We start from the raw sequence: 23,790 nt of genomic DNA, 5'->3' as shown, positions 1-23,790 counted from the left end.
TATTCCCTTACCTATTTGTAACTACACGAAAAAGGCAGAGAAAAACTATCTAACCTCTCTTAAGAGCAAGACCGAAGATAAGGGAAGACTGAAACTTTTAGTTCCTTCAATTTAACAGCGTCTCTGCTGATGCCGAGAGGAACTGCAGTCTATTTCACATATGTAAGAAACTGGACTGTACCTTTCCTTTCATGTATTTCTGCAAAGGAGAATACTCAGTGCAAAAGGCCATCTTTGTGCAAAATACATTTTTTTTCTTCTACATTTGTGGTCCACGCACAAAAGCGCCGCAGCTGCAGCCAGTTCCCAACAGCCGCTGCGAAGTGTCCATTGAATCAACAAACACAGAAAGATGATATGCCTGTAAAGAGTCATCTTCGAAGCTAAGAAAATCTGGAGTCAGGATCCCTGGGTACAAAGCAATCCCCTTTCAGAGTTAATAACGAAGAGCCGCCGGTGGCGATAGCTGCACACGGCAGCTCCCTCTGCCGGCCATGGGGGGGGCGCCCTGGGGCTGCCGTGGGTTTTACCGCACAAACCCGCCGCTTTCCGCGTGACCCGACAGGAGCAGCCCTGAGGAACCCTCCTCAGGCGGGCCTAAGCTGTTATTCTCGTTAAAGGTGGTTAAAACTCTCCCTCGCCTCACAGTCTGACCGGTACGAGAACAGGCAGGACCGCCCCGACCTCCCCACCACCGCTCGGGCACCGGCGACCGGGGCCACCGAGGCCGCCAGCGCCTGGCTCGGGGATGACGGTTCCAGCAGGGACACAGAGCTCGGCCACAAGCCCGGAGTGAACCCGGCGGCCCAGGCCGGCCGCCCCGCCCTGCCTGACGGCGCTGCTGCCGCCGGACGGGAAACCCGCGCCCATCCGGGAGGCTGCGGGCGCCCCGCACGGCCTCTCCCCCGCCATCCCCCGCCCGCTTCCGGCGGGCGCCAGTTCCGCTTCCGGTGCGGCGGAACCCGGGACGGTGCCGGTTCCGTTGCCACGGTGAGGGGCCGCATCGCGCTGCCGGGGGTAGGGGGCGGGTCGGCGGCGGCGCTGTCACCTGGTGGGCTGCGGGGAGCGCTGCCGTGCCCTCTAGCACCGGGGCGGCCCGGTAGGTCTGGGCACGGGCCTGAGCCCGTCTGTGTGCGGCGGGGGCCGGGGTGAGGCAGGGCCGATGGCGGCGGGGGGACGAGGGTGAGCGCTTGTCTCGGCCGCGTCGGTACCTCCGTAACGTCTGCGGGGCGGGAGCGGCTCCCCGGGGCCAGCAGCAGCGTGTGGGCTCCCCCAGCCCGTCCCGCCGCTGGGGTAGCCCCGCCCGGGGCCGAGGGGAGCGAACTCTGGGCCGGTCCCGCCGCCGCCGGCCGGAGGCGCGATCGCGGGGGTGGGTGACACGGAGCAGCTCTGGTTCAAACCCCCTCCTTCCACCTGTTGCGATGTAGGAGAAAGTGCTGCGGTCCTGTCCGCACGGCCCCTGCTTTGGGGGTCTGTATGGTTTATGTCACGTAGTGAAACTTGAAGATGTAGATGTCTCTATTCCAAATTTCCCAAGAAAAATTGTGTGATGTGACAATCTAACTACAACAGCACAACTTTAACACTTTCTCTGCCCCAGGGACCTTCCAACCCATAGGCTCATGGTGGCCCAAGGGGCTTGTTAAAGCTCTGAAAATGTAATTTCACCAAAGCAGGATCAATTTCAATAGGCTTCAGTTTCACTTGGCGTCCAGCCCTGATGGTAGAAACTTCAAAAATCTCTGTGGCTTTCTCTGCTCCAAATCTGTTTTCCTGCAATTGTTGATTCTGGTGTCCACACTCAGTGTGTGTTTTGGCATTGAATAAAGGTGTTTCTTGTTGTTTCTGGTAACACTCAAGAGGACTGTAACTCAGTAAAGGCAGAGGGTTGGTAAAGTGCTCGACTTCAGACAGATGATCTTTTCAATGTAGAGCTGGACAGAGACCTGTGCAGTTTTCTCACAGTTCTTGCCCGAGGCATCTTCTGGCAGAGTGATTTGAGGTGTATGGTACAGGTGAGAAAACAAACCCTTCTTTTTATAAACTTAGTCTGAGGATTATGGACAGGGATACTTTATGGTAGTGACCCCATACTTGATGCTATGCAGCCATAATCTCTGTTGCATTTTTTAGTGTTTCTGTGATGTCTTTTTCACAGGATAACACCAGGTCCCTGTCTGATTTGTGGATATTTGAAAAATAAAAAAAAAAAAGACTTACATGAGACCAGTTTTCCTCTTCAATTTGCTTTCAGGGCTCTTGGAGGGAATAGTGTGGAGACGTGGCTTGTAGTGTCCTCAACAAGCAGGTTGGGTCTAGCCCTCTGTTTCTCATCTGGTCTGAGCTTAATGCATCCACCTGAATAATTACTTGTTCCTTTCTAATAGGCGACACTGTATGAAAGAGAAGTATTTTGTGTGAGAGCAAGTAGGTAACCTGTGAGAATCCGATGCTAGAGAGGAAGAGGAATCAGATTTTTGGATTCTGAGAGTTTCAGAACCGCCAGACCTGTATTTCTTGGTGTAAAGCATTTCCTGAAGGTGGATCGCCTCAGGTTTTTTCATAGGTCTGTCTCTTTTGAAATATCAGTCTTTCGAGGACATTCTCACCATTAGTGGTGCAGAGACCTTCTCTGCATCTCCTGACAGTCTGTAACAGCCTCTTCATACCTTTCTATCTCCTTGATTCTCTGCTTCCAAGCTTTAACAGAAAAAACATGTTCTTCCTTCTGCACAAAGCTAAAAGTCTTGTTCTGCTGTGTTTAATGTGGGACTAAACTGTCAAGTACAATTTGTATAAGTGATGCTGTGTAAATTAAAGATTGTATAATTATGGTTGTTTTGTTAGCACTGCAATGAAAGTGCAGTTCTTACAGTGTAATTGCATGGCGTGGGTGTGTATTTTGGCTTTGTTTTCAAACTCCTACTTTGATATTGCTACAGCGAGACGTGACCTGGGGTGTGTATTACTGCAGGTATTTCACAGATCTTAGTGAAAGTGATCAGAGAAATCCAACGCTAAAAATGGGCTGGTGGGTTCAGAACTATTCTTATGGTTTTATATATTTTAAGTGTTTCATATTTGCTGTTTTGTTGTTACCTATATAAAGATATCGGTGGCTGATTTGGTTGCATAATTATTGCAGAGGACATTTCAGAGATTTGAAATGACTTTTATGATACTGCAGCACTGTGCTTGGGTGCTGGTTGTGCAGGGAACAGGCTGTACCTGCACAGAACACAGCAAACGAGCATGTACTGGAGCAAACGGGGAGCATGACATTGCTAAACACATTGAAGTGGAATTCAGAGCCCCAGTTTTAGTGCTGGTTCTTTCTCCCTCAGTTTCAACATTTTATCAACACGCTTATCACCTGCTCACACAAAACAAACATCATAACAAAAATCCCACAAAAATTCTTTAAACAGACTGTATGGTTCGTTTTCTGAAAAGAGCAATTCTCCTACTTCTTCCTTACATAATCATTGTGTTTTCCTCCTGCAGCAGATTTTTCAGAAAATAATACTGAACATATGCTTCAAGGATGTCTCTCTCTCTCATAATAAAATGGGGTGGACAGGAGTATACGATAACCTCGCTGTCAGAAGACGACACAGTGTTGGATCTGAAGCAGTCTCTTAAAGGCCTTACTGGAGTGTTACCAGAGCGTCAAAAACTACTTGGACTTAAAATGAAGGGTAATTATTTATATTAGCTGTTTGTGGTGAACGTGCCCTAAAGGCTGACCATTCTCTAAACCCACCCAGGATCTGAATAGTAACAGGGCATCTACCTCCCAGATCCAGCTTTTGAGTGAACACAAGCATAGAAATTTTATACATCACTGGATATTGTTTATTATTGATACATCTACTGGGTCATTTTTTAATGGCTGACATGAAAGTGCAGCAAATGTAGGTTAGAAAACGCTGAATTACTGCCAGCCAGACAAGCAATTTATCTGCGTGTGGAGGAAGAGAATAATGCAGCTTGGGCTCTTCTGGTGCTTGATGGGTGGTTTATTTCAATTAAGCTTAAAATGTCTTAACATTTTTCTAAAATCTCTCTACCCAATTAAAATAAAAAATCTGCTTGCATTATAGGCAAACCTGCGGATGATGACGTTAAGCTTGGAGCTCTGAAGCTGAAACCAAACACTAAAATAATGATGATGGGCACTCGTGAAGAGAGTTTAGTAAGTATTTTACCCTTTAGTTTAAATAGGAAAAAATGCTTATCTGTCTCCTAATTGTGATTTTAAATTTTGAATATTCCAGTAATCATTTGGAAAATGGTGGTACAGTAGATTTCTGTTGGTGTCTATTTTTCTATGTGATGTAAGCTTTTCTGCAGCACTCTGAGAGCAGTGTGTTCATTAAGTTCTTGTAACGTTCTAGACATGAAGTACTAACTTCTTATTGTGATATTCACCCACTTCTCAAATGTGAACCATCAGCAGCATGCTTCAGTAATTGTTCCTGCTAGTAAAGTGAAATAATTTTCGTTGAATAGTATTTTTTCCTGTAATGTGCAGGAACAGAAACTTGCTATCCGTTGTTATTTTCTCTCAGTGATTCTACTTATCTTTTGTTATTATTATTCCTCTAGGAAGATGTCCTTGGGCCGCCTCCTGATAATGACGATGTTGTCAATGACTTTGATATTGAAGAGGAAGTTGTGGAAGTCGAAAATAGGTTGGGAGTTTTAGCTATTATAAAAACAGTCCTGTTATTGAATGTACAGTGTGCGTTTTAATTAACCGCGACTTTTTGCACTCTTACATTAGGGAAGAAAACCTACTAAAAATTTCCCGCAGAGTTAAAGAATACAAAGTGGAAATTCTGAATCCTCCTAGAGAAGGCAAAAAGCTGCTGGTGCTGGATGTTGATTATACACTATTTGGTGAGATTTTATGCAACTTGTGGTTTTTGCTTGTTTGAGAGGTCAGTGTGTTTGCCAGTTCATGTTTCTTGATTTTTGCCTCACAAATCTTCTTCAGTGACGTTGGTATATGTTGTACTGTGTAACTTCTGCTTTGTAATGTTGTGGGGTCTTCTGCTCATATTTTAAAAAACATTGGGCTCTGTAAACATTGCATATTGCTGATTTTAGAGCAGCAACTATTTGCTTTCTGCAAGATGACACAAACAAGTAGAAATTCAGTATTTTAGCCAAATATTTTTTCTCTTGACCAACTTGTATCTTGGGTGTCATGGTGGCAGGGCAAGATATTGTAAAATAGTGATCTTGGTCTGTACCTGATTGACTCCAGTTTCGGGGGTATGGGAGAGTAGCTTCAAATTTGATTTCTAGATGATTACTAAACATGCACAAAAGCACATTTTACTTGGATATTCTGTCAGACTGTTTTTTTTGGAAGCCAGAATTTTCCTTCTGACTTAATTTTCTGGCACGCAGGTGTGTCGTGGCAGCTCAACTATAAGCAGTAAATAATAGCTTGCTTTATGCCTTTTCCTTAGTTTTCCTTTTTGATGAGATTCGTTTACATCTGAGATCAAAATTCAACCCATTGCTGAGTCTAAAATGTTTATTTAGGTCTTGTGCTAGGACAATTTGAGGCAGCGGTTCTCTAATTGGAACAGACAGCCTGATAAATGTTCACAAAATTAACTTGACCAGGCTTGAAGGAATCTGTTTCATATCTGGGCTGCTACAAATTTTCTAAGTTGCACAGGTGAACTATTTGACTTGACTGTTCAAAGACATTCAGAACCACAGATCTCTGCTTTAATTATTAGCTAAGCCCTCAGATACCTATGGGGAATATCCCCCCTGCTTCTTTTCTCCACCTTTAAAATGGGAGGGGTAGATTGCTATGAATTCATTCATGATTTTAAAATGCCCCAGTGCTTCCCTCATGAAACTCTTCAGGTCTTTGCATACATAGGGAAGTCAGACTGAACTGTAATAACCTCAACTTTAATAATGAATTGCTTATCTCTTATATTCTTTTTAGACCACAGGTCATGTGCTGAAACTGGGGTAGAGCTGATGAGGCCATACCTGCATGAATTCCTGACATCTGCATATGAGGATTATGATATTGTAATTTGGTGTAAGTTTTATACTCAATACCTAAGACTTTGTTGTAAATTGTCATTCAGAGCAAATACTCCAGGTGGGAGGTTTTTATATTGCTTTTTAGTGTGAATCACAAGATCTAAAACAATACATGAATTAATACATGCTGTAATACATTCAGCAGGAATGTTCACACAGCTGGTAGAGCTATTTTTAGAAAAGTAGTAATTCTTATGTGAAAATTTTGCTCACATGAATGGATCTAATCACAGGATAAAGCTCAGCATCACTTTACCGAGCGTTACTTTGCACAAACAAACAAGTGCTTGAAGTAACAGAATTGTATCATCAATATTCAACCACTGTTTGATCTCAATCCAGACAATAAGAAGTGCCAAATGAACCAAACTCTTCTGGTACAGGGATGGTCGATCCTTTGCCTGCTATTTCACTTCCTTTCCGACAGCTGGAGAACAGACTTTAGCCAGTGCAGAGTTTAAACCATATTAAAACTGTATTACAAAATTTAGTTTTCATAGTGTGGAACGCTGTTTCCACATACTCTTAGAGCAATGGGCAGTGTTGAGATATTTCCCTTTCAAGACCTTATGTGTTCACTTACTGTTGCTTCAGGAGAAAATCCTGCACAGGCTCTGTGGGTCAGACCAGGTGTAACCCACTTCTTATGGTCCTGCAGACTGTAGTTCAGTAACAGCTGATCTAGAAAATGATTTAAACACATGCAATGCTTCATCTAGTTGTTCATTCAAAAAGTAAGCTTTTCCAAGTAAAAATAAACTTCATGAAGGAAGACTGTCTTCAAGGCAGTGAACCCTAGAAGCTGTAACAAGGATGGATTTTTCTGACATTTATCATTTTGTAAATGTTTGATATATTAAGTGAACAATTGTCTTGCTTCTGTTTTGCCTGTCAATGACTTATTTTGGTAAAGCTTCCTCTCTTTTTCTCCCTTTTATTGCAGCTGCTACTAATATGAAGTGGATTGAAGCTAAAATGAAAGTAAGTTGTCCTGAAAATGTGATTTCTTTCTAGTCTCACTAGCTGTTCATGTAGTTGGACTCATGCTCGGTGTTATAAAGCAGATTAGCAACTGGGGGGGGGTCCTACAAATTAAACCCCAAGCTTTTTGAATCTTCATAGTCACTTTGAATTATCTTTGTCACGAAACTAGATTAAATCTAATTTTAGATTTCCACACAAACTATCAGAAGTAGGTGCTAAATTTAACAGAACTGAACACAAGTCAGTACCTGCTGAAACTTGGATTAGTCACACAGCCTTCACAGTTGCTTTCATCTTACTTCTAATTATAGAGTTCTAGTCTGTAATATCATTTTTTTGAAGGAGCAGACAGATGTGACATGCTGGAGTAGGTTATCAAGAGGAAACTCTTGTCATATTTATGTTGTAGCTCTTGCAGCTGTGTGGTTCTTTAGCTTCCTCTGCCTTACTAAACATCCGTCAGAGCTCTTCTTTCAATCCTAGTTTCTTCTGTACCTAAATCGGGCAACTAGCCAGTTTTGCACAGCTGACCTAGTGGTAAACATATTTATAGACAGGCTTAGCTGTAAATCTAATCAGCTTACTAAGAATTGCTGTATGTTTGGTTGGTGGCTTGGGGTTTTTTAGGCTTAAAAAAAATCAAAGCTTGTTTCCATTTCAGGCAAAACTTTTCTAAATTTAAACTTTTCTATCTCCACTCTTTGTTATAGACTAACCTTTTTTTTCAGGCTTTAACAGAGCAAAGCACGTTTTCCACTGTTGTCTATCTCAAAGTAATACATTGCTACAAGTTTTCTAAACAAACAAAAATGCCTCAGAGTGATCTCAGACATGAGAACCTTTAATCAAAACTATAATCAGTGCGAGTAAAATCAATGTTGAGCCTTGCAAACATTGTGGCAGTGTTGCATCTCTGTGTTGTGTGTGTCAGTGTAGTGGAAAACCATTGTTCAAAACTGGGCTGTTTCCCCTGCACTGGTCACCTTTCTACATTTCTGCACCACCTTTCCAGCCCTTTCATATGTTACTGAATCACAGCCTTTCTGTGCCTACTCCTGGATCTTGATATGCTGAGCCTGCTATCCATAGGTGCCAACTGCTGTTTCTCATTAAACTGATAGCACCTGGGGTGCTCACCTCTAACACAGGGGCGTAACTACTCCTACATTTACACAGTCCTAAAATTACATTTGGCTCTTTGAAAGCAACCATGAGGCTTTCATGAGTTTGAAACCCTCGGAACAGTTTCACTTTATGTCAGGGAACGATGACCCCAGCAATAATGGCATTAAAGTTTTTGTTTTAAACTGCAGAGCAGGAACAGCATTAAAAAGAAGGGAGTATCAGATAACCAAGTTTACGCTCCCATTTACCATCTCTTTTTGCCTGGAATTCAGCAGGTCTAGAACAGCTAGTTTTTTCAGTGTAACAGGACACTGACCCAGGTAGGTTGTGCTTTTCATTTGCAAGATTCACTTTTTGATATAAAGGTAAATCAGTTCAGTGTGGCTGGATATTTGCAAGAGAGCTGCTGCAGTGGATATTTACTCCTTGTTGTGTACCTTTGCACGTCACTACTCTTGCACACACCAGAAATGAAGTCAGCAATATCTATGTTATAACACGTCAGCACGTGTTACTATTACTTTTCAGCTTTGTAAAGGATTTGAAATGATGCGCTCTCATCTAGTCAAAATTGGTTGTGTTTTTGTTTTGTTTTTTCTAAAACGCATAAGTTTTCCTTAGAGTCTTTATTTCACGAGTTACCAAATCTTTTAAGTGCAAACTGGCAGATTGCTGACTAGCATTGACTGTCTTGGACATGCGTAGGAGGGAAGGGTAACAGTGAACTGTTACCATACATTTCATCTTGGATTGGGCTGTGATTGTTGCTACTTACTGAAGGGAGGAAATAGACAGTACACAGTTGCTGTCTTTGCTATAGATAAAGCTGAGGCACGTGGAACTTTTGGAGATTATGCACAAAGGTATGGGTGAGACCTCTTGTATTTTGCTTTTCCTGCAAAGTTGCTTTGATTTTATGCTGACATCAGTTATTAAGTTGCTGATAGTAATCACTGCAAAAATAAATCCTGTTGTTTTTTTCTCTTGGTAGAATGATGTAAATTTTATGGTCCTCATTGGATAGAAGAATTTAACCCCCCTCAGACATCTATTTTTAGTGTGTCTCTGGTAATCTTCAGCTCACCCTTTGGCAGACAATGTGCTATAATGATGGTTCCAGCTGTACAACAGTAAAACTGTCATAATTAGAAGCTTTAATAATAAACCTTTGTGCTGCAGGAGCTGGGCGTGAGTACCAATGCAAACTACAAGATAACTTTCATGTTGGACAGCGCTGCCATGATAACAGTGCACACTCCTAGGAGAGGGCTAATAGATGTAAGTGGCTATTTTTTCCTGACCTTTTTCTACATTCAACTGACATGTATTGTTACCCCTTGGAAATATTCAACAATGAAGTTGTACAAGAGTTTTCATGCAAGAAAACTTTAAGAATCTTGGAAGCATAGATGATTTTTTTTCTACCAAAATTCTCTATTAACGTTTCATTTGGAGTAGCATGTTTGGATGAGACTGCTTTCAAATCCAGTAATAGATAACAGAGAGCGTTTCTTTTGCGTGTGGGATATTTAGTATGTTATACTATTTCACATCCCCTCCCTTATTAAAGCCCAACTGCCTGCAGATTTTTCAGCAGAAGGACAAGTGTCCATTTGAGTTTGGACTCAAGTTCCTGTGGACTGATGTTTTCATCTCCTGCCTGTGATCTGATTTACCTCAGGTACCTTGTATGTGATATTTTTGCAGGTGAAGCCTCTTGGTGTTATCTGGGGAAAATTTTCAGAATATTACAGCAAAAAAAATACTATAATGTTTGATGATATCGGCCGAAACTTCCTAATGAATCCGCAGAACGGACTCAAGGTAATTTTAACAGGAATTTTTGTTTATTACTACTTTTTGTTATACTTCAAGTAGCACTTTGTCTTACTTCTTTGCTGGATCATAAAGAAAGGCCATTCTTAATTGGCAAAGATGCATATTTTATTGTGTGGGGTTTTTTTTGTTGTTTTTGTTTAATTTAGAATGCCATTTTTCTGGACTAACATTTCCCTAATAGTAGTATTAAATAAGCTTGCTTTCACTGTTAACTGAGCTTTTAAGAGACTACCAAAATCAATGAAATTATGTTTTCTGCTTAAATGATACCTGCAAACCATAATCAAGCTGGGCATTGCTGACAGGCACCATTGAAATATGTGACGTTCAGTCTCAAGAGTGGTCACATTCAGAAAATAAATCAGATAACAAGCAGCTCTACTCCATAGTAGTATGCCAATATAATAGCAAGCATTCTATTCTGGGAAATAATACCTCAAGCCATTTTGACTGCAGAACAGCAAATATTTCATGTTATCAAATTGTCAGCCAGTTTGTGCTCCATTATCAGTGCTGGTTCTGAATAAGAAGAATGCAGCTTCAATTTCTACTTCTATATATGATGGTACAGCAGTGTGGTGCTAAAAGAACCTTCATGAATTTCTTTTAAAAAAATAAAACCTGTTTTCAGGTGCAGAAATCCAAGATGATGTTTCTTTGAAATTATCCATGATGTGAAGAGATCTAGCAAGGTGATGTTCATTGAAACTATACAGTGTTAGGAGAATGAGGAATAGCAAAGATCTTGCTGGGAGATGATTATCCCAAGAGCTCCCTCTAGCTCAGATTTGAAAGATGTTTGTCAAAATGTTGTTAACAGAGCTGCAGACAAGAATGTTAAATCACTGAAACAGGACACACATGTAATGTATTCCAAGCTTAAAGCAGTTGTCAGATAAGCTTTATTTCTGACATCTGTCTTCACAGAAGCTATGATTGTAGTCAAATGTTTTTTGTTGGGGAAAAAAACAAAAGCATCTGGTTCCAGTGATACCACACAACTCATAAAGCAGAGCTGAGAACCCCTCATGTCTCCTGCAAAAGTATCTATGAAATCATATTAGAAAATGTGAGAGCCCACTCCAGATCATTTTCTCATTCTGTCTGACTGGGAAGGCTTGAGGTGGGTACACAAGGCAAAGACCCTGCGGTCGGGTTCGTGTGAATTACAAGGCAAATTGGATGTGGCCACTAATCGAAAAGGTTTTTCTTCTGCTTACCCAAGAAAAATCATAACTTGGCATAGTACTGAACATATAGTTTAATTAGGTGGTAAATGATACAGAATCAGAAGTGTTTTTCTTACTTTGAGCAAATGGTTATACCCAGTTTGTTTCCTTTGTATAGATAAGGCCTTTTATGAAAGCACATTTAAATCGTGATAAAGACAAGGAACTTCTAAAGCTCACTCAATACCTCAAAGAAATAGCAAAATTAGATGACTTTTTGGAGCTGAATCACAAACACTGGGAAAGGTAAGAACAAAGTCAAAATTCTTTCTTCTTCCATCCCTGACCTCACTGTGTTTTGCTTGAGGTTGTCATAGAAAGACCAGAAACAACTGAGCTAATGAACTTTGACATCACTTACAGTTATGAAGGTCCTTTAGTTTGAGTAGAAGTTTAATAAGGCTGTAGTGTTTGGGCTGATTTCCTAAAATGGTAAGATTTTGACAGAATAGACCTTTTCTTCATACTTCTCCAATATTCAAGCCCACTGATTGTTTGCAATGAAGCAATTACACTTTGAACCTGATCCCCGGAGATCCTCTTGTTCCACTCCTGCAAAGTTCGGCTGTCAGTTCAGATCTCAGGTCCTTTGGTATGAGGCAACTTTTCTGGCAGGTAGTTCAGGGTTTGGGGTTTACAGTGTGGTTCTCATGCGCTATCCAAGCTGTGTGGCATTATAGTATTCATTGGCAATACTTAGGGCACCAGTTAGCATCCCGATTTGTGCTAGAGAATGATTAACTGGAGTGTTCAGGCAAAATTCTTAATATTTTTATGCAACAGCCTGAAGTTTCAATACATATGAAAAAAAGTATGTGCAATGCGCTATTCGAAAAAACACTCATTTGGTGCTTAAAAGAACAGCTTTGCAAACTTGATATAATTTTCTAGTTTCTGATTAAGAATCGAAAGTCAAATGTGAAACTTTAAAGGCGGTGAAGTTCACTGGATGTTTCACATTGTCAGTTAAATTGATTGGATTTTTCCCCTATGTCCCCACCCGGTCAGATTGCTCCAGCTGTAGTGCTGGGAGGACTGTGAGATCAGGACACTCAGATGCTCTAAAGCAGCGAGCGGAGAGCTGTTCTTTTCAGATTATGCTAGATTATGTTCAGTTAAAGTCCTGAATTTATCTGAAGGAGCGCCACATCTAATGGGCCTTTTTATCTTCAAGGATATAATAGCTACTTTTCCAATTGAAGTCATTTTCAACCTCTTACAATAAAACATGTTTCCATTTCCTTCCTACCTTTTGTTTGAAAAGCCTAACAGAGTAGCTGAAAACATGACTTTGAATTACTGTAAGATAACCTATAATGGAATTGAAAGAATACTGAAAGCAAATAAAATCGAAAGTAGTATTGATCACATTTCTAACTTTTGGTTATCAATAGAAGGATTTCTAGTGAGAAAAGGAAGCAGATTCATACTTCAGGTGGATAAAATGTACCAGATATATTTGTGCCTACTTCTGATTTTGTGGAAAAAAATAAATGTACTTTTGTTTCTTTCAGGTATCTTTCAAAGAAGCAAGGACAATAACACCAATAAAATCGAGTGGCACTGAACTGAAGGGAACATACCTAAGATCATTGGACTTTTCCTTGCTTTTACGCTAGAGTATAATAGTGCTGGCCACTGGATCCAACGCCAGAATGACTGCTATACTTGGTCTTCCAGGTGGTTGGTTGTGGGTTTTTTTTAAAAGATCACAGCAATAAGCTCAAAGTGGGAGAAGGAAGTCAGTTACTTTTTCTTGTGTTCCGTTCTGGTGTTATTACTTAAAATACTTTCCTCTCCTTTGCTGCCGAAGTACAACCATAACCATTAAAGACCAAAACCATTCTGAAACTAGAAAAAGAAAGCATTTAGACCAAAAAAGTTGAGTAAGGAGCCAATCTTGGCAGTGTATGAATTGTATAAGCCCTCTATTCCCTCCATCTTTAGGAACAGTCTCCCTCTCCCATTCCACTATTTAAGTCTATGAATTACAAGTTGTCTAAGTTTGGTATGTGTTAGTACGTCAGTGTTTCTCTGTGCAAGACAGTAAGATGGGAAAATACCACCTCTGTGGCCAATTTACCCCAGTGTGTGAACTTGTACTACAAAGCAGTGTTTACTGGAAAACAAAAGATTGAAGTTTGAGGGAGAGCAACCCACTCTTATTCGGTAAGTGAAAAGCAGTCTGCCTGAAAAATTCTCACGTGTCAGTTGAAGGGTTTAAACCTCAGATGGGAAAGTCACATTCCTAACAAAGCATGAACAAAACCCTTGTTCTCTTCTAGCTAAATCTTGTTGAAGTGCAAACACTGTGTTTAAATGCAATATTCAGCCATACTGTTCTTGAAATATCATTTACTTGCGCTGCTTATGCCTGCACTATAGAAGTGTGATGTGACTGCTGTTTGGCATTACCAACACTTGTGCATTATGCAGTTCATGTATTTGAAAGAAGACTGACCCTTTCAAATAAAAATGGTATATATTGTTCTTAAGGAACTATAGCAGTTGTGTAAATAATAAATTCCTTTTTTCATAATCCGTGTCGTGTGCTGTCTTAAGTATCTAGTTTGTGTAATAGAGAAACCATTGATAATCTTCATTTTGGTTTTTGGGGGTGTTTCTCCGGATTACAGAGATACCGATTTTGCACCAGTAGTTAGGTAAGAGACCGGTACGTGCCGCTGCAGATTAGGGCGCTGGTGTTGAACAGTGACGTGCACAGCAGCCCAGGAAAGGAACTGTGACAGCAAATGGCAGAATGTCAGGACAGCAGACACAAATGAGCTGTTAAGATGAGCACATTAGGCTCCGGCTCAGTGGCCTGTCAGAAAATATACAGTTTCTTATCCACTGCTCTTTGTGGTTTAGTGCCAACCCAAGCTGTGTTTTAAACTGGCAAACCAGAAACCTGATGCATTAAAATCTTTGGTTTAGGTAAGTACAAAGGGTGAATTTCTGCAGTTTTGTCTCCTTTAGCCAATTCCTGAGCTAGAAGGCTGACTCACTCACTCGCGTACAATGCAGATACAGTCCCTGAGGTTGGAACAGCGATCCTTTGCCTAGAGAGCCTGCAGTAGCGTAGATATTGGAATCCAAGACTGGTATATGTTGTACTAGAATACCTTCCAATTTAAAGCACTGAAAGACGTCAATGCATTGCACCTGATTCACCTGTGGAGTGCGTCATGTTAGCCAGGCAGAAAACAGAACCAAGAGAACCTATTTAAACATGTGCCCGTATCTGCTGCTCAAAGTTGGCATAGAAACAGAAGCTTTGTAGTGTATGAGCGAGACTCCTTTTTGCTTTATACAAGGAACACTTAAAAAAAATAATACTGTACTGGTGGTTTGTTGGTTTGTGTGGTTTTTTTTTTTCAGTGACACTGGGATTTCATCTTAGAATTTCAAAGTATTTGCTGATCAGAAGCAAATGTGCACTCTCCTTTGAAATATTTTGTAAGCTGAGCTGGAATATGCGAGAGTGTGATCTCAATGTGATGGTAACACATTGCTGTTGCTGATAAGCCATTGTGTCTTTTATGACTGATGTTTCCCTTATATTTTATATTTGAAGACTAGCCTTACAATTTGATTTTTCCTCCCCCTCTCAAGCCTGTGTATTTTACTGACTACCTTCTAAAAACTCTGCCGTGATTTTCTGGGCTGAGACACAACTGAGGTTTATACAATCCTGAAGCTTTGGACAAGGCAAGTGCAAAACTGCTGTTCACCAAATCCCACAATACTAGAATGAGAGGCCATTCACACAAATAGGAGAATGGCTTAAAATTGTCAAGAGCAGTGGGTAGCGATCTCCTGGAATTTGTTGCGGCAGGTGGCATCAGCAGGTTCAGGAAAGAGTTGGAGAACTTCATTAACAAGCCCACAGCCCAATGCTCGGAAGCTCTAATATCCCTAATGTGAGAATTGTGGGTGCTCGGAAGATGAGAGAGTCACACGTGGCGGCCAAGTCTTTAACCACTGCTGGGTGGAATTGGGCCAAATCTCTCATGTGTGTGCTACGTGACTCTCATGGGCTAAACATACAACGTGATTCTGTGCCATACTACCAGAATTTAGTGTAACTGTAAGGATGAATGGCTACTGTTCTGCTTAGCTCCAAAATAATGTCTTTATTGCATGTAAGTTCAGAGAAGAACACCCCAATTGACTTTTTGTCAAAGCAAAGGCAGTTTTGACCTACTTGTATTTCTAAAGTGTAGTTGAGCCTTGGGAATAACTATCAACAGCAAAGTCTAATGCCTTGTTCTCTGTTAACATCCAGTTCTCTTCAATTATAGTGAGGTCCCTGAGAAGTATTTGATCAATGGCTTTCACAGTCTCTGTTAAAAGAAAGAGGATTCAAGCATAATCAAAGACAGAGTGTGTGGCTTAATTATAGAGCGCATAATTTACTGCTCTGCAAAACTCCAGAGAAGAGCTAAATGGAGTCTGAAATATTCCAAATATTTTCATGTGTCAGAGACTGTACTGGACTCCCAGTGCACGTCAAGTATTTTATATGTTGTTCTGTCTGATTATTCATACCAAAAGAGACAGTCCATTTGAAAATGAAGTTATTTCTGTAAGCTCTGGATATCTGACAACTCTAATGCCTCAACTGTGGCACGAATGCCCATCACCGGAGGTACATGGAGTGACAGCTGAAGCCAAGAACTCAACTGCAGATTCAGCTCCACAAATCCTGCTGCACGACTGTGAAATCTACAGCTAGTTGCCAATTTTTATTCCTGACTTGACATGCAACTGACAGCAAGTGGATGCCAAAGGGTTTAAGACAATTTTCCACTCTGCCTGTTCAGGATGTATTTAAGGCTGATGTGAGAAGTGCTGAACACTTTCTTTCTACCAAGAAGGCAAAGCCGAGGTAAAAAACTGAGTTTGAGAGGGTAAAGTGAACAGTTCTGATTCATTAAAGCTGTTTAAAACCAGGAATGCTGAATGAAGAGGTGTTAGAGGGCGGAATCCTCCAACATTTCGCTATTGATATTGCAGCATTTGTGGCAGGTGCCAGCTGGTATTAGTGTAGGCGACCACAGCACCCAATGCAGGGTGCTGATGAGGTTCTTTGGCTGGGGGATTGATGGAGAGAGATTTCTGTGAAGAGGAAACATGGAGGGAGACAATAACAGGAAAATAAGAGAAAAATACTGATCCTTCCTGGAGAAGACAAGGTACATCTTTCAAATGAGATGAGTTTCTTGTGTAAACGTTATTAGCAATATCTTGTGACAACCGTAAGTTACCAGATGTGTGCTTTGAAAGGGCTTTTCACTAATCAGGACATATTTTAAGTGTAAGCAGCTCAAAAGATCAAGGGTCTGGAAGAACTGCCTCATGGCAAGAGATGAACAATTCCAGTCTGGTTAGGTTTTCCTAGAGAATGGTGGAAAATGTCCATGATGCTTTACAGTGCTAAGTCTGACTCTCCTGCCTGGTTTATCTGCTGGATGACACCGTCTATTTTAGGCCTTTCTTTCCCAGCCCAGCTGTATTATCCGCTCCAGATCATCTACACTGCAATCCCCGTTGTCTTTCAGATCCCTAATAAGCACATGGGGCTTCAACCTCGCCATTCATACATCAGCCCTTTTCTGATGGTGTTATACAGATACACCTGGGTTAGCAGTTACATCTGAGCAAAATTCCCACCCTCACAAATAGCAAAACGGTTGAGATAAAGACATTCAGAAGCTATTAAACTACTTCGTTTTGAATTGGATAGCTGTAGCTGGAAGAAAACAGGCAAATTCTTGAAAATCCTGGCTTCTTTAAACAGAATCAAAATATTCTATTTTGTATGCACATTTCTACTTTAATTTGGTTCTAAATTTTAAGAATTTAAGTAACCTCAAGTGATTATTTTTTTCCCTCAGTCTAATATGGCTGGTTTGGTTGGTTGGCTGAAAAATATCAAACCACCCCTTTTCAGATGTTTGCTTTAGACAGACCAAAACTGAGTAAATTTAGGTAGACTTAGTTCTGCAACTACCAAACTACATAATACATGGTTTTATGGACTGGAAACGCATCCATGTGGTATTAAATCAATACTGTTGCTACTGATAAAACCGAATTCATAGCTTGTCACTCATTCCAGCAATCCCTGACCAAGGTATGTGACAGTGCTTGGTTTTAACCTCAGAGGTGAGATAAGGCAGTTGTCCAGTTCAACTTACATTGCTGATTCGGAACCATTCATACTCCCCGAAGCACGGAAAGCCCTGTCGAGCCACGTACAGCGAGAGCCCCGCAGCTCCATGCTGGTCCAGAAGCCTCAGCTGGGTGTTGGGAACCCGAGTGCACAACTAGGGGGCAGAGATAAGGGTGAGTTACCAACCAACACCACACACAACTGTCCACATTTCTACTTGCCCTGTAGTTAACCCAGCGCATTGCATGCAGAGGTTGTGGGCAGCTGGTGAGATGAGAACATCAAGAACAGCAGTAGATCTTGTGAGGTTAACATATAAAATCTGTTGCCTAAATATCCATTAAGGGATAACTATAGACCCACAAAGCATGGCTTAGTCAAGAACAGGACACAATTCCAGAAACTATGAATGGGAAAAAGTCAGTGTTCCCTCCAAAGAACCTCGAATCAAGCCAGAGATCAGCAACAGCACTAAGTTATCAGGCTGTTGGGGCAGTAAGAAGGATAAATACAGAGTCATGGGCAGAGTTTCCAGCACTGGTCGATCTTTCACAAGGATCAGTTGAGCTTTACACCCCCCCACACCTTGCCTTTCCTGGGGCTTGAGTAGAAGCCTTGGGCCAGGCATGGGACAAGCACGACAGCAAAGTGCTCAAGGCCAGGAAGGAAACCAGACAGGAGCTTTTGAGCTAAAGCTTCTGCCAGGAACAATTAACGTGCACGGGCTGGATTGCACCAGCTTTACAGAGGCAGGAGACAGCACGGAGTGACCTTATCTCACCTAGCAGAGACAGCGCTGCGCAGGGTGTTCACACAACCTAAGTGTCAAACAGTGTCTCCCACCCTACAACAGGGACCTGGACCAGTTCAAGACAGCCACTTTATTGCCTGCTGTCAGGTTTCCAAACAAACATGACAGACTTCCCTACAGCTCCAGGATGAGACAGACACAGTCCTCTTACAAACAGTGTGCCTGGGATGGAACATGAATGGTTTCTTCTGCCACCACCCATCTCACTGCTCTTCTCTGTACTTGTGATGCCGAACGGTCTCTGCTCCAGAGCATGAGCACTGCGGCTGGCAAGAAGTTGTCACAATAGACAGAAGTTCTGGAGCTATGAGCAGATATACATATACCTGAAGTTTCTTGTTAAAGCCGGGCTGTAAGTAGTTGCTGCCTGCCCCAGGGGACTGCAGAGCTCAGCCAAATGGGAAGAAACAAGCATGTGCACCTGCAAAAGCCCCTATTTTAATTTTTGAGGGGTTTTGTTTTGTTTCTGCATCCAAAAAGCCACAGGGAGATGCAGCACCTGTCACATCAAAGGCAGCCAGGGTTCAGGGCTGATGCCAAGAGAAGGGCTGCACCACGAGTGCAACTGGAGTGACTGGAGGAGCAGAGCCCTGGGCAGGCAGGAATAAGGGCTGTTATCACAGCTTGGCAGGAAGGTCACATTTTAGTCTCAGCAGCTGTGACACGTCTCAGGCTCCTGGAGCTACCAGGTGAACGTTTGTATGACATGACCCAGGGCTAATCAGACTTGCAAACCAAACAGGAACTGGGATTGAGTCCACTGGAAGTGTTTGCCCCCTGCAATACAACATTGTGCTGATTTTTCAAGCAAGTTTATTATTCTGTCTCAGAGTTTTCTCAGCCTTCCACTTGAGTCGTGATTTCACCTCACATTAAAGTGGCTTAAACTATATAAATATATGTAGGAACATATTTAGGAAGGTAGAAGTTTAGGTCTCACCTAATAACTGCACTCCAGGAGCTGGGGCTTTACAAAAGAAAAATCCCGTAGCAAGAACCACAGCGCCCAATAGACACAGTAACGCTGATCGAACCAGCCGGTCTGTGGCAGCATCCAGTGTCCATCCTCGGTACTGCACTCTCCCCTCCTCCGTCGCTCCTCACTTTGGTCACAAGAGGAAGAGCATCACCATCCTGCCAGGCCTCTGAGAGACAACGCCAAGGCCTGGACCATCTCAGGGAACCCTCTGCAGGTGCTAAACAGGCCACCAAGATACAAGAGCAGCAGAGCAGCCTCAGCAGTGAAGGTCCTCCGAGGACCTGTTAGGTTAGAGGGGGCTTGCACCAGCTCTGGCCGTGCCAAGCCATAGCTGCTTGGATACAAGGGTACACAGCAGCTTTCTCCTTTGTTGCAGCATTAACAGAGAGAAATTGCTTCACAGAGGCAGAGCCCAAGCCTCGGGCGGGTTCAGTGATAAGCAGAACAAGCACATTGCACCTGGAGTTCCACCACTGATGCTAAATCTCAATATTGGCAGCCAGCAACAGCATAACTGGAAAGTTGTCTCCAAATTCTAGAGGTGCTAAGCCCAGCTCATCTCAGCAGCACTTCTCCTGCAGCCACTAGAGGAAGAAGTTTGGGGGTAGAGAAGTGAGCAATGCTCTGGGGTAGACAGCAGCCTGGGGAGCCTCAGGCCAAGGACATCATTGATTAGAGATACCTCTTATCTGTTATGTCACGGGGACATGCTGAGACTGTGCCTGAGCTCTTTGAGAGGTGATGGGCATGCAGGAGCCGAGGAAGCTTGTTCAGAGCACCCTGGCCTGGCAGTGGTCTCAGGAGAGGGGGAGAATGGCTGCCAGGAGGGAGAGACAAGGCAGCAGTAACAAACAAGCAATTTACTAGGACAGCTCACTGTGCCAGTGCCTTCCTGCTCTGCGCAGATCTTCATTTGCGTAATTAATTGCAAGAGCTGCTGTGGGGCTCAGCAAAAATAAGCTAATACAAACACCCACCCTGGATGGGTGCTGCAGTCTCAGGAACCTGCGAGTCTCTGAGGGTAACTTCACCACTCTTTCTACACGGCTCTGCTGTTGACACCTCTAATTTTAAACAAGACTTCAACAGGTAAAATGAGCTCCGTGGCTGGGCAGAGCACTAGGACCACAAGATGGCATTTTGCTCATAGGAGCAGAGTTGACTTGCTCCCAAGGTTTGGCACAAGGAGGAAGGACGTGGGGGCCCCTGTCCCGGACGAGCTCTGCCCAGCAGGACCAGAGCAGCATCCCTGTCCCGGCTTGTGCCCGACGGTCACAAGGGGGAGCCCGATGCCCGGGTAGGAGCAGCGGCCCCGCAGCCACATCCCGGCAGAGCTGCGCTGGGCAGCGCTGGCCCCAATGGGACGGGCCAGCAGCGCAGGGGCCTTCTGCATCTCCTCTCAGCTCCTTTTAGTGCGACATCATCATCATCACGCAAAACTGAAGCATCTGCTTGCCAGTTGTAACTGTGAATAAGGATTAAGGGTACATCTAGAAGCGGAACACAACAGGAGGAGGCTTTTACAGGGCAGAACCTGAGCAGCTGATGGTTTTATTATAGGTCACTCCACAAAACCACCCTCCCAAGAAAGGCACAGCATTCTCTGGGAAGAAGGCTAGAAAGGTCACAGCCAGCCCTTGTCACGATACCGACATTTCGGTTTGCTGCCAATTAACTGAGCTGGTTTAGCTCAGAAAGGGAAGCACTGCATTACACAGCACCACCACTTTTCTCACACTCCTGGGAAACCTTTGCTTCCCAAGCTGGGTACTGGGTCCAGCTCTGCTACAAGCACCAAAGCTGTTGTTTGGGGCCAGTCTCAGGTTGGTCAGAACATCCCTCCAGGCCCAGCAGAAGTTCGGCCTGACCTTATCTTTCAAGTCCTGATTGAGGCTCTGCCAAAGCTCTGCTTCCCCTGGAGACCTGAGGACCTAACCTTATTGAAGCTCTTGCCCCTCACTGGCCCATGGGTGTCAAATCCAAAGAGATGCCTTGGAGCACCATCTCATCATTGGAACTTTAAAACAAGCAATTCTTTATGTGGTACCTGCCTTTCTGTATGGATATAACTTATGTCTCTCGCATTCTCCCCTTACATATTGTGATAACCCTTGTCTGCCACATGCATTTTATAAGCCTTTGCCAGCATTTTTAAAGTTGCCTTATATGACACCAACACCAGCCACAATTACTGCAGCTACTCCCATGAAAAGCTCCTAAAGGACACCGCTTATTTCAGGGGGGAAAGTAAACCAAAACATCAAACAAACACTACAAAGGAAACTCCTTACCTTCTCTTTGTTCTGGAACCAGTGAAAACAACCTAATACCTCCCCTCGGGTCCTACTTAAATCCTTCAGCTGTGATGGGGACAGGCAGAACTGTTGGCTGATTCCCAACATCTGGGAGGCATTTCACCCCAGAACAGGATCAGCTGCTCTCTAATCTTTAAAGGACCCAATACACATTGACACCCTCCTGCCACTCCCTACAACTGTCACCATCTACATCTTTTCAGTCCCCTGCAACACAATTCTCGCACCTGCTCCCCAAACAATCATTTTCCTTGTCCCCATAGCTCAGCCTTCCTTCCCATGGTCACTTTTTGGGCCCTCTCCAATATAAGAAAGACACTGTAAAACTGGACGAAGTTCAGCGAAGAGCCACCAAGAGAGTTGGGGGCTGGAGCGTTTGCCCTGTGAGAAAGGGTGGAGGGAGGTGGGCTTGTTCGGCCTGATGACAAGAAGGCTTCAGGGGAACATAAAGGCAGCCTACCAGTTAACAAGCAGGTTACTGAGCAGACGGAGCCAGGCTCCTCACGGTGGTGCAGGGCTTGGAGATGAGGCAGTTGAAACAAAAGAGGTAGAAACCAGATACAAGGAAAAATTTCTTTACCATGATAACAGTCAAGCCCTGGGATAGGTGGCCACAGGAGATCATTTATCTGCAGCCCTGGGTAACCGAGGAGGTCCTGGTTGACTGGAGGTCAGCAATATGATGTCCATCTACAAGAAGGGCCAGTAGGAGGATCTGGGGAGCTACAGGCCTGACAGTCTGCTCTTGGTGCCAGGAAAGGTTATAGATCATCTTAAGTGCCATCACACAGCACGAACAGGGCAACCAGGTGATCAGGACCAGTCAGTATGGGTTTATGAAAGGCAGGTCCTTCTTGACTGACCTGATCTCCTTCTACAACAAGGTGACCGGCTTAGTGGATGAGGGAAAGGCTGTGGATGTTGTTTACCTGGACTTTAGTAAAGCCTTTAACACCATTTCCCACAACATTCTCCTGGAGAAACTGGCCGCTCGTGGCTTGGACAGGCATACTCTTCCCTTGATAAAAAACTGGTTGGGTGGCCTGGCCCAAAGAGTTGTTGTGAATGGAATCAAATCCAGCATTGGAACAGGCTGCCCAGGGAAGTTGTTGAGTCACTATCCCTGGAGGTATTTAAAAGACATGTAGATACAGTGCTTAGGGACATGGTTTAGTGGTGGACTTGGCAGTACTAGGTTAATGTTTGGACTTCGTGGTCTTAAAGGTCTTTTCCAACATAAATGATTCTATGATCATACATTCTCCACCCTTGGGGGTTTTCCATGCTAGACTGGATAAAGCCCTGAGTAACCCGATTTGACCTCAGAACTGACCCTGATGTGATCAAAAGGTTGGACTGAAGTCCCTTGCAACCTGATCCAGCCTGTCTTCTCTTAGGAAAAAGAGGATGAACTAAAATGATAACCAAGTCCAGAGCTCCTCCTCGGCTGGGCTGTGGGAACCCTGCAGTCAGCACCACCACCCCAAGATTATCCCATGGCAGCTAGAAAAACCTTGTCAAAAGCTGTGAATGTCAAGGGAAAAAAAGTAGGACAAAGGATTCAACTGAGTTGCGACAGTGACACGTGCCTGTGCTGGAGGAGGAGGAAGCAGTGGAGCACACAAGTTAAATGGGCCAAGAGCCTGGACACAATAATGTATCAGCTGCCTCACCAGCGAAGTGAAGCTGTTAGATGGAAATACATCCTTCCCCTCTGCCATATGCATAGTCTGGTCACGGGAGGGTGCTCAGCTATGAGCAATGGCTTCCTTTCAGTAAGAGCAACCATGCACAAATTAAATTCTTCCATTATTTTAACTGCCAAGGAGAAATGAATGAGACACAGGGCGCACAGGACCCTCATTCTGCTGCAAGAGGCAGGTCTTGGCAGCAGCCAAGATGCTGGGGCAGCTCCACTCCAGCCTCTGCCCTGTAGCTAAGGACCCTTCCTCCCCAGGGAGAGAAAAAGCTGTGAAGATGCTCGTGTTATCTAACAGAAGAGAGATCTGAAATGTATCATGACTCACTCACCTTTCAAAGCTGTCAAAAAAAATTCCCCAAAACCCTACACATCTCGAAAGGTGGAGAAAGGAAACCAAAGGAAAAGCAGTGGCTGAAGGTTTGGTTTCTGGTTTGGTGCATGTGCAGGAGCTCAGTCTGGACAGGCTGTGGCCATGGCCACACTCCTACCCTGTCCCTGGCACCCACCCATCAGCTTGGATCATTTTCTTAGTAGCTGATATAGTGCT

General features: G+C 43.4%; 1 protein-coding gene across 5 annotated transcripts; it reads left to right on the top strand.

The window, feature by feature from the left end:
- The first annotated feature begins 523 nt into the window (after positions 1-523).
- On the top strand, positions 524-13,760 carry UBLCP1 (ubiquitin like domain containing CTD phosphatase 1). 5 transcript variants are annotated; one of them, XM_080353177.1, is made up of 11 exons: positions 524-656; positions 3,505-3,698; positions 4,104-4,195; positions 4,609-4,694; positions 4,787-4,902; positions 5,978-6,076; positions 7,025-7,062; positions 9,370-9,468; positions 9,898-10,014; positions 11,377-11,504; positions 12,773-13,760. In XM_080353177.1, exons 2-11 carry the CDS (start codon positions 3,545-3,547, stop codon positions 12,798-12,800), a joined length of 957 nt encoding a protein of 318 aa, XP_080209303.1. In that variant the 5' UTR covers positions 524-656; positions 3,505-3,544; the 3' UTR covers positions 12,801-13,760. The 5 variants fall into 5 exon arrangements, with proteins under 5 accessions (XP_080209303.1, XP_080209302.1, XP_080209304.1 ...); XM_080353176.1 differs by lacking the exon at positions 524-656 and adding an exon at positions 950-990; XM_080353178.1 differs by lacking the exon at positions 524-656 and adding an exon at positions 954-990 and having other exon boundaries at positions 3,508-3,698.
- Positions 13,761-23,790: the final 10,030 nt, after the last annotated feature.

The sequence above is a fragment of the Nesoenas mayeri genome (assembly GCF_963082525.1).
Source record: "Nesoenas mayeri genome assembly, chromosome: 14".
NCBI classification, from domain to species: Eukaryota; Metazoa; Chordata; class Aves; order Columbiformes; family Columbidae; genus Nesoenas; species Nesoenas mayeri.
Note: the sequence above shows the minus strand (reverse complement) of the source record. Positions and strands in the feature narration are given on the sequence as shown.